General features: G+C 33.3%; 1 protein-coding gene across 6 annotated transcripts in view; it reads right to left on the minus strand.

Moving 5' to 3' along the window:
• The window catches only part of CEP85L (centrosomal protein 85 like), a 160,416-nt gene that overhangs the window by 67,705 nt on the left and 76,212 nt on the right, over positions 1 to 16,499 (minus strand). For all 6 annotated transcript variants that reach the window (XR_003910564.1, XR_003910563.1, XR_003910561.1 and 3 more), the window contains exon 4: positions 1,922 to 2,043. Coding sequence is in view for 1 of the 6 variants with exons in the window: in XM_029943933.1 (XP_029799793.1) it covers positions 1,922 to 2,043 (122 nt within the window). In the remaining 5 variants the exon portion in view is untranslated. The remainder of the gene's footprint in view (positions 1 to 1,921; positions 2,044 to 16,499) is intronic.

Consider the following 16,499-nt stretch of genomic DNA (forward strand, 5'->3'; position numbering starts at 1 on the left):
GTTAGGGAGAGTACACCCACATTAATAAAATTCTGAATTTCAGTCTACTTAAAAATATTAATTTCAAGTATGAACAGTGAATTAAATTGTTAAGTGTACAAAATATATGTCCATCAGGGTCTATAATTACCCACATATAAAACTCACTTGTACTAAAAAATATGTAATATTTTTATATAGCCTTTTCATAAAATCAATCAAAACTATCTCTTAGAATCTTCATTCATTTATCAAACATGCTAAGTGATGTCAGATGCGCAAGGCCTCTAGAGGGAGGGCGTCAGGCCCATTGCCAAGAGGGTTCTTGACTTTGTGTGAGAAAGAATTTAAGAGCTAGCCATTTAGAGAAAGGGGCGAAGATTTATTAAGTATAGAAATAAGAAAGCTGCTACTTCACATATAAAGTTAGTGGTCTCTCCTCCCAGGTGAGGAAGATGGCTCCTCTTTGCCTCTAAAAAAGGGCTTTATAAGTTTGTTTTAAAATTAGCTAACCATAGAGAAAGAAGCGTACTCTTTAACTTTGGGTTTATCATTCACGTTGGGTAGTTAGTTTTTCCATTGTTTAGGGTTCTGGAATTACCCACAGGGAGCAATTTTAAGAATGTCCAGCCTATGTGGCTTTTATTGCCAGAGGGAGTGGGGTATTGTGGTTTTCTAGGAGTCAGATCTTGTGACTCTTTTTATGACTTACTGACTTTCAGATTAAGGGTCAGCCTAAAATCAAAATGGCTCTACTTTGGTCAATTTGTCTCTCAAGTCTTTCTTCCCTCCTGCCTTACAAGTATCAAACATTAAGCATATACTAAGTTCCAGACTTTGTTCAAGATGCTGGGAACATAGCACAGAACAAAAAATTCAGATATTCGTGGTCTAGTTACACTCCAGTAGATACTGCTTACTAATGGTAAATTTCTAAGCAAAATCTTTTGAAACTTCAGCTATTAAATATACTTATTTTTTAAAGTTTATTTATTTTGAGAGAGAGAACGAGTGCAGGTGAGGGAAGGGCGGGGGGGGGGGGGAGAGAGAGAATCCCAAAGAGGCTCTGTGCGGATAGTGTACAGCCCAACGTCGAGCTCAAACCCACAACTGTGAAATCATGACTTGAACCGAAATCAAGTGTCAGACACTTAACTGACTAAGCCAACCAGGTCCCCCTAAATATATTTAAACATTTGAATTGGGATTTAATTTTAAGGCTAAAATGTCTACTGCTTTATCCCAAATAAGCACATGAAAATAAGTAGTATTTAGCATTAAGAAACAAAATGTCTCCTCAAACAACTTCCCCATTACTATACACAGTTTAAGTATCCCTATGTAGAACCAACATACATTAAGAATAATATAATTAAGTAATATTAATGTTTATTGCTCAATATAATCAGGAGATTATTAAGTACAAAAAATTTTTTTCAGAGCTTTGGTACTCAAAAATGCAAAACTGTTTAACTGTCCCCCCCAAATTTCCAAAATTCTTATCTGTAACTCATTTAATTTTTGATATTCAGATTTGCAGTTTCTTTGCCTTCACATCTAATATATATTAGTTTAAGTATTAGCACTTTAAAGTAGTTTTCTAATTTAATAGTTTCCAAATATAAAACACCAACATACAGCCTGTAGCTCTGACAGTTCATTAGCATTGCAACTAACTTTCCACATATAAAAAAAAGAAGAGGAGTTTCCAAGTGAGTTACTGTAATGTAAATGGAAGGATGGGAGAAAACTGAGTAACAGACCAACCCTCAGTTCTGAGAGAGGTTCTTAAAGGGCGTGGGATGAAGGAGGGACAGAAATGAGACAACGTATTTTTAAGACTGCATTTCTTAAACTCTAAGTAGTAAATACAAACGGTATTTGTTTCAGTAATCTACATTTGTGTGCCTGAAATATTTAGTAAATAAAAAAATAGACTCACCGATCAATTACAATTTCTTTCTGCCTTAGCAGTCCTTCTTTTATTTTCAGCACTGATTCCCACTTACTGAAATCCTGATAGCCAGAAGGTGAGTAACTTTGACGAGACGGTCCAGTCAAAACCTGCACAAATATATTTACACTATTAGTACACTAAAAGTGTTTCAAAGAAATATTTATGTGTCCTCTAATATTTTCCCAATGATTTTCATTAAAAAATGATAAAACTCTCCCTTTGATTTTTGTTTTAAAAGATTATCTGAAATCACACTTGGAAATACAACATAACTTGAAGAATTTCAAGGAAGTTCTGAAGTAAAAGAACAAGTCTAATGAATTAGTGACAACAGAATATTTAATCCGGCTTATCACAACTCTCTATATAAGATCTTATTCTCATCTTGTGGAAGCTTTCTGGAAGTGAGAGATTAATCACTCACGGCCTAAGGAAGAAGTACAATACGACAATGGACCATGGTTAGACTAGACAAACATTACTGGAAAGGTTTCCACAAAGAAATAACAACAGTATCTGTAGTATGCAGACTTTAAATTGTCATCCATCACATCACATTAAATTACATTAAAATTTCAAAAGCAAAAATATTTTCACAAAATAGTAAACATATTTAAAGAAAATATGAATAAGCAGGTATAATTTGGGTGACTATTGGTCTCCAATGTAAAGTACATAATTTGGAAAAAATCTGCTTAGAATTTAAGAGAAATTTCACATATTTAAAACAAATCAACACTGATAAAAGCCAATATGACAGATACCTTCAAATTTCTATGTTAGAAACAAACAAAAAGAAAACCTCAGTAAGTATGACTTAGTATAGTCATAGAATGAATTGCATCTCCTCAAAAAATTTGTTGAAGTCCTAATCCCCAAGTATCTCAAAAGTTAACTTTATTTGGAAACAGGGTATTTACAGTAGTCAAGTTAAGATGAAGTCTGGGGGCGGGGGGAGGTGAAAGGAGGCAGGATGCCTCGGAGGCTCAGTCAGTAAGCATCCAACTTTGGCCCAGGTCATGATCTCATGGCTCATGGGCTCAAGCCCCACGTCAGGCTCTGTGCTGACAGGTCAGAGCCTAGAGCCTGCTTTGGATTCTGTGTCTCCCTCTCTTTGCCCCTACCCTGCTCACACTCTGTCTGTCTCTCAGAAAAATAAATAAACATTAAAAAAAAAATTTTTTTAAAGATGGTCACTGGGGTGGGTCCTAATCCAATATGGCTGGTATCCTGTGTAATGGGGAAATTTGAACACATATCTGCATAGAGGCAGACACTGTAAAGAGATATAGAAAGAACACCATTTGAAGATGAAAGCAGAGATTGTAGTGATACATCTAAATGACAGCAACATAAACGACTACCAGCAAACCACTAGAATCCGGCCTGGAACAGATTCTTCTTCCCAGCCCTCAGAGGGAACCAACTCAGCCAATACATTCATTTTGGACTTCTAACTTTCAGAACTGAGACAATAAATTTGTTGTATAAAGCTACCCAGTTTGTGTCCTTTGTGAAGCTCTAGGACACAAATACAATTGATAAATCAAGTAGGAACATAAATTTCTCGGCAGGATAAATAATCCTATAGAAACACTCAAAAGCAACTTTAGGAGAATTCAAATCTGCAGTGATATTTTTATCCTTTGTTCTCCAAAAAGGCTACTGGCAAAACCTATTTCTGAATAAACCACTGAGTGTGTGACATCCACTAGACCTGGATTAACCCTTTAAGATGATTTTCAAGTAATACTAGGGTAAGATGTTTTAGGCAGAAGACAGAACAAGATGAACAGACTAGGAAAGACAGAAACCAGGAGACAAGAGGGAACATAATCTTGTCAGATAGGGGGATATTTGGAGTGTAAATGACATTTAATATTATATGGGCAGGTTCCTCAGAGAGCCTTCTCAGAATTTCATTCTTTCCTTTGCCTAACTTACAACTCAGACTGATATTCAACCATATGCCCTAGTAAAGATACATTAGTTGCTACAGTACTGAAGTGTTTTTTTTACAGTGGTTGGTAATTAGCTGTTGTCCAAATCCCCAAAAGTCCTCTCCACTCTCCAGGCCACTCTTCAAGGGGCTTTCAATATGTTCCATCCATATATGCCATCCTTTCTGATTGGTTAGTTCCCTGCACTAGCCAGCCCTCCAGAATTTTCCCATCTCAGAACTACCTACCAGCTTGTATTTAGTTGGGAGAATTGAGATTCAAACCTTGTCACCCTAACAAAAGAGCATGTGCTCTTAAGGAAACTGTTACACTGCTTCTAGTATGGCCTATATAGGGCATTTACAAAATGTCCTATCATCACAAGAGCTGAAAACATTTTTGGCAGTAACTGTACTCAGGAGTTAAAAGAGAATTCAGCACCATAAACAATATTGTTGATATTATGAGAAAGTCTCTACTTACTGCAACTCCGTGTTACTTAATGACTACCAATTTAGTGGGTAAGTACTTGACTAAATTTATTTTGTCAAATTATAGCTCAAACAAGAATTCATTAAAACTAGTAAAAGCTAATAAGCAAAATAAAAAACCATATCAACAATTCCAAAACTCAATGTAAGATTTGAAAATTATCAAATTAATGATTTGGTAAACTATTTGTGCTATAATATTAAATATTTCATTTATTTGTTCACTACGAATGAATATAGACTTATATATGAGTTATATATTAATATCCTGATGCCAGTTGACAGGTATTTTAAATAATGTTTTTTGTATATTGCTATCATGCTTAACAAAAAAAACTTCTCAGGTACTAGTCTCCTCTTCCAAAGGCCAAAGAAAGGTTTCTCCATTTCTGATTACCACACATCAGGAATGCTGTTTTATCTTCTATATTGTGTTCCTATTTCAATAAGCATATGCCCACAGCTCAAAAAAGGGGGAAAAAAAAGTCAAAACAACACCACCAACAACGCAAACACAAACAACGTAAGAGCCCAGGCAAAAGATGATGATCTTGTGAGTAACTATACTACTCTTCATATATCTTCTGCTAAAGAATTTCCCTATGGCTGACAACTTCCTAATGAGAATCCTTTTCTTGTTTTGAAACACTTCTTAGCATTAAGAGAGAGAGTAAAGAGTACTAAAAAGTAGATTTGCAAGAGAAAAGCAAATAAGGATACCATTTGGCTTATCGCACATGAATAATTGGCAGAATGGACTGCTGAAGCACTTACCAAATACTTCTAAGAATATACATGAAACAATATGAAAATTTATTCTTCTGATTCGTAGCTCCCTTGATCTAAACTCTTTGGAAAACAAATCAAAATTGAGCTACAAAACTAAGCAAATGTGAGTAAAGAAAAAAAAAGAAAGGCTTCCCTTATAATAAAGATGAATTAATATTTAAAAATTGCTGAAATTAACTATTAAAAGTTCCATATCAGGATGCTTGGCTAGCTCAGCTGGTTAAGTGTCCAATTCTTGATTTTGACTCAGGTCATGATCTCATGATTCATAAGATCAAGTCCTATGTCAGGCTCTAGGCTAACAGCGCAGAATCTGCTTGGGATTCTCTCTCTCAAAATAAATGTAGTACAAAATAATCCTATGCTATTTCTGTCAGATTCTCTTTTAGCCTTGCCAGGACTGAAGTCTGAACTGCTGCAAGCTATGATAAAAATAAATTTTTATCAGTTGTATGGTGATGGATGGTAACTAGATATAGTGGTCATCATTTCATAGCATATACAAATATCAAATCATTATGTTATACGCCTGAAATTAATATAATGTTAAATGTCAATTATATCTCAATTTTTTAAAAAATGTAACATACAAGGAATAACCAAATCAGCAGCATGATAGTCGTTCTTACTAAATAAACCTCAATCCTTATTCATTAAAATTAAAAAAGGAGAAGAAACCACACACAACCAAATGCTATATGTGAACTTAAAAGTAACTTTTAAAATTTCATCAGTTGTTGCCTTTCTGTGTATCTTTAATAGTAAAGCATTGTTTATATTGTATGCAAAATCATAAAGGTACGTGGGGGGGGGCTCAGTTGGTTAAGTGTCTGACTCTTGATTTTGACTCAGGTCATGATTTCATGTTTCATGAGATCAAGCCCTAGCCTTAAGAATTTATAATCTTGGGGCGCCTGGGTGGCTCAGTTGGTGAAGTTGGCTGCGGCTCAGGTCATGATCTCACGGTTGGTGGGTTCGAGCCCCACATTGGGCTGGGCTGACAGCTAGCTCAGAGCCTGGAGCCTGCTTCGGATTCTGTGTCTCCCTCTCTCTCTGACCCTCATCTGTTCGCTCTGTCTCTCAAAAATAAATAAAAAACATTTTTTAAAAAGTTTAAAAAAGGAATTTATAATCTCATATATATATGCATAGATACTGCACATAAACATCTATATATTAGCCCTGCATTAGGACAATCTCATGCTTGCACTCTCTCTCAATATAAATGAATGAATGAAATGAAATAAATTTTTAAAAATCATAAAGGTACAGTGGCTGCCTTGCTATTTGACACTTCACAATATACTTCTGGTTGAATTTTATAACTTTGTTTAATATGGTTTTATTATATAATGATATGACCTTGTTATAAAAGTGTTAGATGAAAAGTCTCCATAATTGTCATTTTTAGTGATAGGCATATATAAACAAAAATATTTTATGATACAGGAAAGTTATATGAAATTTAAAAATCAGGGCCTATAATTAAAGTTTTATTGAAACATAGCCATGTTCATTCTTTTATATGTTATCTATGGTTGCTTTCCCCATCAAAGCTGGGCAGTTGCAAAAAACAGTGCCTCTCTATCTCTCATACACACACACACACACACACACATATATACACACTTAAAGAATAAACTGTATTGTAATATATACAGCATAAATCTAAAATTTTACATGAAATTAAGAAATTTCTAAAAAAGTACAATTACCAAAAGTGAATCTTACTAACTTATTAAATCAGGTAGTAAATTTATAGACAGTTTCCACCTAAATGTTAAGAAAAGATAAAACATGCAAGAGAAAAATTTTTGACAAAGACAGTAAGGGAAGGCTTGAATAATAATAATAAAACATGTTATAAACCAAGAAAATTTAAAATACACTTCACAGCAAATGCAGAAATTCACATTAAAACAATATCATTTTAAAAATTCACTTCTATATAATATAGGTTGACTAAATGAAATATATATTTTCAATATCAGAATTTGTGAGATGCAGCTAACACAGGATAAATTAAAGAATTTATAGCACCAAATCATTAGAGAAGAGAAAACATCTCAACTCAATAATCTAAACTCCCATCTTTAGAAATTACAAAATATAAACTAAAGCAAGTAGAAGAAAATAAGGGTAAGAACAGAAATCCACCAGGGGTTTTTTTAACATTCATTTTTGAGAGACAGAGACAGAGCATGATTGGGCGGGGGGGGGGGGGGGCAGAGAAAGAGAGGGAGACAGAGAATCTGAAGCAGGCTCCAGGCTCTGAACTGTCAGCACAGAGCCCAATGCAAGGCTCAAACTCAAAAACTGCAAAGTCATGACCTGAGCTGAAATCTGACACTTAACCGACTGAACCACCCAGGTGCCCAGAAATCCATTAGGTTTTTAAAACATAAAAACAAATACACAAAAGTCAATGGGGAAAAAAATGCTAATTCTTTCAATAAAATTGACAAAACTGGCTAGATTGAAAAAAAGGGGAGAAGATGCAAATGACTAATATTAGGAATGAAACAGAAGATATCACTACAGATATTGTAGATATGAAAAAAAAACAATACAGATATTATTAGGAGCAACTCTACACACACACATTGAACAACCTAGGGAAATGTGCAAACTTCTCAAAAAGTGCAAACTATGACAATTCATCCAGAATGAATTAGATCATTTTAATAGCCCTATAACTATAAGAGCAACTGAATGTAGAGATTAAAAGCAACAAAACTCCTGAAAAAGAAATCTGTAGGCAAACCGTTTCACTGTAGAATTCTACTAAACGTTTAAAGAATTAACACCAATCTTCCATAAACTCAGAAAAGTGAGTATTTCTCAACTCATTTTATAAGACCAACAATATTACTTGGATATCAAAGCCAGATAAAACAGGAAAAAAGAAAACTACAAAGCATCATCGTCATAAACATAAATATAAAAATTCTTAACAAAATCAATTAAAATGGACATATGGATAGATAATATGACCTGGGTTTACCATAGAAATGTAATTTACCACATTAATAGAATAATTTAAAAAACCTATTAAAATAAGTAACTTTGCCAAGGTTGCATAATTCAAGATAACAAAAATAATCATAATTCTATGTGTAGCATATAAACAATTATAAATTAAAATTTTAAAGTATAATTTATATTCATAAAAATAAGAGACAAAAATTTAACATTACATATGGCAAGCTCTGTACACTGAAAACTATAAAATATCACTAAGAAATTACAAAAATTGTTTTTTTTAAAAAGAGAGATGTATTTCAGTATTAAGATATTGTTTGTCCCTATACTGATTTGTAGATTAATCACAATCCAAATTAAAATCCAAGTGTTTTTTAGAAGTTGACAAACTGATTTTAAAATTCCTGTGGAAATTTAAGAAAGTAAAGAACTTACAATATTTGATTTCAAGACTTATTATAAAGCTGCACTATTCATGAGGGTGTGTTATTAACATAAAGATAGACGAATGGAACAGAATAAAGATCCACAAATAGACCTACCCATATTGGTCAACTTATCTTTTTTCCTTTTTTTAAATTAAACTTTTTGAGATGATTATAGATGGACAGTTATAAGAAATAATGCAGTGAGCTCCCATGTACACTTTCCCAGATTCTCTAATGGTAATGTCTTGCAAAATTGTACTCTATCATGACCAGAATATTGACATGGTCAAGATGCAAAACATTTCCATCACAGCAATAATTCTTCTCATTGGCCTTCCCCTCCACCAGCTTTGAGAGCTATAACTGATATTTAACATTGTGTAGGTTTATGACATACAACTGCTGAACTGGTAAACCTATACATACTGTAAGACAATGACCTCAATAGAGTTAGCTAACACCTTCATTACCTAACATAATTACCATGTGTTTTTCCTTGCGGGGAGATCATTTAAGATCTACTCTTTTAGCAAGTTTCAGGTATATCATGGAGTATTATTAACTATAATCACCATGATGTACATCAGATTTCCAGAATTAATTCATCTTACAACTAGAAGTCTATACTTTTTGGCCAACATCTCCTCACATCCCCACCCCTCAGTCTTTGGTAACCACTATTCTAGTCTGTTTCTATGAGTTTGGCTTTTTTAGATTACATATAGAATTGACATCATAAAGTATTTGTCTTTCATTAAATTTGGTATTTAACCAAAAGAACTGAAACCACAGGTCTACGAAGACCTGTAGGCAAATGTGTATTGATAATCACCCCAAATTAGAAACAATCTGTATGTCCATTAGATTGATAAATGGTATGAACAAACTGTCCTACATCTATAAAATGCAATATGACTCAACAATAAAATAAGTGATATGTACAACACATGGATGAATCTCTAAAACATTACACTGAGTGAAAGAAGCCATACTCAAAAGGTTACACACTGGCAGATTTTATTTATATGAATCTGGAATGAGCAAATCTATGGAGACAGAAATTAGACCACTGGTTGCCAGAGCCTGGACTGGGTGTTGACTACAAAAGGGGAAAAGGTAACTTTCTGGGGTGACAAAAATATTGCACACTGTCTATATACATCATGGTATACTGCTTATATACATTTTTCAAGACTCAAACTATACATTTTTAAAGGCTGTTTCACTGTATATGTTATATATCTCATAATTCTTTTTAAAAAATAGGTGTATTTTGTTTCTTTAAAAATCTCATTAAAATTGATTTTTCTAAGTTACAAGTAAATATTTTCATATATCCCACTCAATAATACTAGAAGTAAAAAGAATTTACCATAAATTTGAAACAACCCAAATACGTATCAACAAATATTCAGTATAGTATAGGTATAGAACATAATACTACACAGCAATAAAACAGATAGTCAGCACATGGATGAGATTCAGAGACATTATATAAGGCCAAAGAATCCAGACAAAGAACCATATCTATTCAATGATAATAAAAGCCAGAAGTGAAAAATGTATGGGATATTACTATACTAAACAAAGTGGGTTATGTGAAATTTACTGAGCACTGGAAATTTTTATATCTTGACTTGAGTGGTATATACAAGGGTATATACATTATTAAACAGAATGAAGCTATTATTATATATAAGACCAATTACAGCAAGACCACTTACTTTACTGTATACATGTTAAACTTCAACAAAAACACATATATACATAATAACCATAGCCATTACCTACATTTTATTTCCCTCTCTCCCTAAAAGTAGGGCTAAGGGGAAATGAAGGCCTTCTTTGCTAGGGGAGAATACTTAAGTACTCAAAGGTACACTGTAGAGCATACATTACACTATACTGGGTATGGTTTCATATCTCTTCTTGACTTTGGGGCTATCTTACATCTACAAATAATTAAGAGATAAAACACCAGATGAAGTAAATACAGTACCCCAAGAAGACAAGAACAAAACTGATAATGAAGGGTAGAATACACCACCCCGAAGTATGCCTGCAGGAATTCAGGATATGCCACCCCAAAATATGCCACTCTGAAATATTTTGAGCTACAGGCACTTGAAAAACAGCAAATGTTGGGAAAGGCTTTCTCTGAACTCACTACCTGCCTAAAGCCAGATCCTCCAAAAGGATTTCAATTACCATAAATCCCCTCCCTGGAAACTTCATCAACCAAGGAGGACTGACACTTATCACGGAAGATGAGACTTGTAACAGACACTGACTACACTCAGACAAACTTTCTCACAGACTACCATAGCTCCCATCTATTCTTCTTGGGGCCTATGCATCTTTCTTAAAAATCATTTACTCTCCCCTTAGAGGCCTATATCCTACCCCAACTTTCCTTATTAAAATATTTAATCTTGAATTCTAAATCTGTCTCTTAATGACCTCCTCATTTTCCCCTGTGTATCTTCCATGGGTATATGAGGTACACATATTGATAAACCCGTTTCTCTCTTGTTAATCTGTCCATTTCTACAACAGTCTCAGCCAAGAACTCAGAAAGGTGAAGGAAAAATTATTTTTCCTCCCTTACAACAACCTACAAATGGATTCTTAAGAGTTGTTAATACTCTACAACAATGAAGGCCTCATTTAAGACAGAGGACAACCTGCTGCCTGATATGAAAAGAAGAAAATATTTTATATTCAAATAACCTCTCCCCTATTGCTCATTAGTAACACATTTTTATCCTAAGTAGTTAGAAACCAATTAAGAATTTCTATTCTATAAAACATAACTGGAATTGAAAGGGGTAGTATTTTGTGGTAATTATATAGTTTTAGTAAAATATACATTTTTACCATATTCCAGAAAACATAGGTACTGTTTTGATAGAAGGTGAATAAAACATGCTGAAGAGAGCTTTGAATATTTCTAGAAAAAATATATATCAAAATTCACATATCAATAAAATAGAAAATTACTGTTGTGATATTGTTCTAATTAGAATTTCAAGTAGTCAGTCATGTTTCTACATGACTATAGCCAATAAAAGTAATCTAGGTGACATTGATAATTTAATATATAATTTATATTTATGGTCTATGAATAATAATAAAACTTTAACTAGACATGAAGATGAAATCTAAAAGATAATTATAAAGGCATGTAATTGTGTGAACTAATTTGAAATATAGAATAGAAAGGATGTCATCAAAGTAATGAACATTTCAAAATCTGTGCAGGTCAAACAAGGACACTTTACACAGGAAAACATTTTTCAAACATATTTGGGATTAAAAAGTATCTTATATTCAAATTACCAAACTCAAGGAAAGAGTGGATTTACCTACAAATACCTAAGATACATTATTGCAATTGTGCTTTACAGAAGAAAACAATAATTTCGTGGCCAATTCTTTGGCATCATTACTCTTCTGCATCTAGACCCCACCCACCCAAATTTATAGATCCATAATACATATATATAGGCATTTCTTATTGTAAACAGCCAATTCCAGTCTCATAATTGAATAGATATAGCAGGCATCCACAACCCCAGATACATGCTACTTAGATGAGACCCAGATGCTGTGAAAACTTGCCAAAATATGTCACTTAATGGTCAAACATGGTTCTAAAATAAGCTTACCATATTGCAGCTGAAAATAGCTCAAAATTCTTTGGCCTCAGCTTGGACAAATACTGTTAAATTTAGATAATCTAGTGCTACCACACTTAACTGCAATACAACCTCTGCAATTCCTCAAGCTCATTATCTCTCCTTCATTTGCCTTTGTTCCTTAGCTGTTTGTTCATCACTCACAACATGTCACACAACACACAAATCTTCCTGTTTCCTGGAATGGTCTCTCTGAAGCAATATCCTGCAAGTGCTTTTGGGTAAAAGAATCATGATACTTCACCCAAAAGTTAAACTCAAAAAACTCAGTAAGGAAGAGGAAAAAAAACATACAAATTACATAGAATTCAAACAACTTCTATTCACCAAGAGTAGGAAAAACACGAATTAATTATATGATTACTTTAAAAAAATTGTACATTAAAATAAAATCAATATATCACATACTGTATTATTATTAGTAAAAGAAATGTGCACTGATTTAAAAATCTGTATCTTAAGCCTGCCCATGTAATTTTTTATAGAGGGTATTACTATAAATTTTCTCTAACAAAATTCAAACCAAAAGACCATACTTAAAAAACATTGTATCTACAACCTCTTCCTAGTGACCAATCATAAACTGAAGTCTGCACCTTGACTTCTGAAATTTAAATTATAGAAAGAACTGTGTTTTAATGATCTCATTATTTCTTCAATTTGTCTTTACTACTAATTCTATAATGCTAGCTATCTTTGCCATCCTAATATGCTTTACTAAATAATAATGCAAATATACTGAGTTACTTCAAGGGTAAAAACCCTGAAAAAAATTATAAAATGAAACTGATGAAAGGAATACACACCTATATTTTATGTCCTTAAAGTACATGTGCCTTAAAATAACAAGAATCCTAAAAATATTACCTATTTCCCCCTTGCCAAACAACTAAATTACTATTAACTCTTTTCTTTTAGAAGAGGGGTATTTTTCCTCTCAAAGATCAATCTGCTTTATGTGCAATCTTTGTTAGTCTTACCATGTTTTTAAAAAATGCCAACTGAGTGGCTTAGTCAACTGAGTGTCTAACTTCTGCTCAGGTCGTGATCTCACAGGTCCTGAGTTCTAGCCCCACATCGGGCTCACTGTTTTTGGCCTGTCAGTGCAGAGCCCTCTTGGAATCCTCTGACCACCCCTCTCTTTCTGCCTCTCCCCTGCCTGTGCTCTCTCAAAATCATAAACATTTAAAAAATATATAAATAATAAAAATGCCAACAAAGAAATGATCCACCATGAAACATGATCTCATTATAGTCATAATGCAAAAGTGAAGGGGGAAATGGTATATCCAAGATTAAGGAGCAAATCATTTTCCTTAAACAAATCAATTAGAAGATTAAAAAAAATAAAGCTTAAGTCTTCAAATTTAATCATTAATTTTACTTATAAAACAGAATGTAGCTTTATCCAAACCTTGTTGTTATAATTTACTTTTTTAAAATTTATGATGAAATATATTAATAGTAGAATTTAATAAATTTAATTTGTTAACTGTATATAACAAACCTGACAGTTTCCACTGGTAACCAAACTGAAAAATATATATACAAGAGACAATTTATGAAAGGGATACTGTATAAAATGGAAATGGAGAGAAGTCTATCAAAATGAGATATTTAATATAATGTGGGTTTATCTGGGATCTTAGCCGAGGGTATAGATAACAAACGTACCAAACTATAGAACCAGATTCTACTAAAACAGAGCTGTAACACAAGCACTAACATATTTCATTTATTTTTAAAAGCAGATTCCCAAAATATGTTTTATTCAAGTTGCTTATCATATTTTACTATCAAGAGATAAAAGAAAAATACATAATAAATGTGTTTTAGGACCAAAGCACTGTCCACCTTATTTTAAAGTGTATGAAAGGATTTTTCTAAAAGGACAAAAGGAACTATTAATGATGATTATCTCGTGGGGAGAAAGGAAGTAGGCTTCTACTTTATATCAGTTGTATTATTTGACTTTGTTTACCATCCATATACTTTTTCTTTTCTAACAGTACAACTATGGGCCATTATATGTTTTCTTTTCCTATATGTTAAAAATACTGTTTTTTAAAAAATATTTCAAGAGTTAACAATGGAAAATCTTCTCAGGGCAAAGTTGTTGAGAGGAATTAGAGTCCTCTTTATGTTAGACCATAAACCGTAAGCAAGTTGACTGTTATTCAATTTAAATATCCCTTCACATAGTTTCTTAAAATGATTAGAATCAGAAATGTTAGAATTTTTTTTATCTTGAGTCCAGTTCAACACCTGGCCCACAGCATATAATCAGTCAAAAGAATACGAATAACTACCGTCCCTCAAATGTATTTTTCAGACATCAAAAAGAATTCTAAATATTTCCAACAGCACAAACAGGTATTTTAATTAGAGTAACACAACAGTAATTATGATTCCTTTCCCAGTTTAAACTGTATCATAAGCCAGGCCCTATTCTTTTGTAATCCCTGTACTCAGCACAGAACCTGTGGTAAATATTGAGCGATCTAAAAATTTATAATTACTTGGGGCGCCTGGGTGGCTCAGTCAGTTAAGCGGCTGACTTTGGCTGAACAGCTAAGGTCATCATTGTGCGGGTTTATGAGTTCTAACCTCGCGTCAGGCTCTGTGCTGACAGCTCAGAGCCTGGAGCATGATTCTGTGTGTCTCTCTCTCTGTGTCCCCTCTCCTGCTTGCGCGCGCTCTCTCTCTCTCTCTTTCTCTCTCTCTCAAAAATAAAGAAACATTAAAAAAAATTAATAATTACAAAAAGCTACTATCTCTCAAATTATGACTACTTAAAATCTCATTATTTTAATAGCAATAATATACATAATAAAAAGAAATATATACACTTTAAAGATTATAGTTCAAAGATCAGTTCATAAACTTACATGTTAATAAAAATCGTATTTTCCTGCCCTTGACATGTAGCCTCATTTCTTCCACTCAGCAAATCTCTGAGTAATCCATATAACTAATTTTATTTTATTTTGCATTTTAGAGATAAATTTGAAAGACAGTCTTCAGTGGCCATACTACATTCTATGTTGGAGATGTGAAGTCTTAATGGTCTTAATGTGAAGTCTTTTTGGTTCTCTAACATTTATTACACGGATTTACAATTACACAAATATTTTTAGATATTTACTTCAAATTATTTTTAAGATATTATTTTTTCAAGCTAGATTTAAAAACATCAGTATATTAATGCTGGAGTCAACAATCAATTCTTCAAATATCCATGATCCCAACTAAGCAATAAACCTATAAAAATGAATACATTAAAAAGAGAGGCTCATGAACAACTGTGCCAAAATTATCCTCTTGATAACAATACTAGGGCTGGTCCTAAAACCCACTTGTCACCTTTGATCAGTTACTCAAAGGCAAATGAAAACAGCAGATGATGAAATATTCACATCCTTTTGCCTTGTTACATAAGCCTTCAATTTGGAGACGGTTTTAAAGAAGTACAAGTGTACTGAGTTGTATCAAAACCAACGCACAACTTTCAGTGCATTAAACTGCAGATAAAAAGTTACAATGCCTAGTGGTGCCTGGGTGGCTCATCCAGCTGAGCAGCTGACTTAATTTTGGCTCAGGTCATGATCTTACGGTTCATGAGTTCGAGCCCTGAGTCATGAGATCAAGCCCAACATCAGACTCTGTGCAGAGTTTGCTTGGAACTTTCTTTCCCTCTCCCTCTATCCCCTCCCCCACTCGATTGCTCATGCTCTCAAAATAAATAAATTTTCTCTCTCAAAAAAAATAAATAAAGATTTTCTCCTTAAAATGCCTACATACTAGGAAGTTGAGCTTATTAATATTTTCCACGGGGACACTTTATATCTCTCTTGCTTTATAACGTAAACGTGAATTCCATTTATCAAAATCCATTTTATATAATCTTCTCAAGAATGCATCTATGCTAAAAAATCAAGGGCTAATTGTATTTGTATTCCAACAACTTCAAAAGGCCTTAGTAGGTAACTGAAGAACAGAAGCTCTTATATTTTAGAGATTCTCACCTGAGGCGAAGACTTCTCTTAAATGTTGATATTATCAATGTCTTTCTACGAAAGCTCAGACCTAAATTGCTGTAAGGTTATCTCTCCCATCCTTAGTGCAGGAGCACAGTTCAAGAGACCACCTGATCTAAACTAAAAGTGTTAACTCTTTCAGTTGCTAGGGTTGCCATTCGCATCACTCTGAATATTTACCAGTTTCAGAGTCTAATC

The sequence above is a fragment of the Suricata suricatta genome, chromosome 7 (assembly GCF_006229205.1).
Source record: "Suricata suricatta isolate VVHF042 chromosome 7, meerkat_22Aug2017_6uvM2_HiC, whole genome shotgun sequence".
NCBI lineage: Eukaryota > Metazoa > Chordata > Mammalia > Carnivora > Herpestidae > Suricata > Suricata suricatta.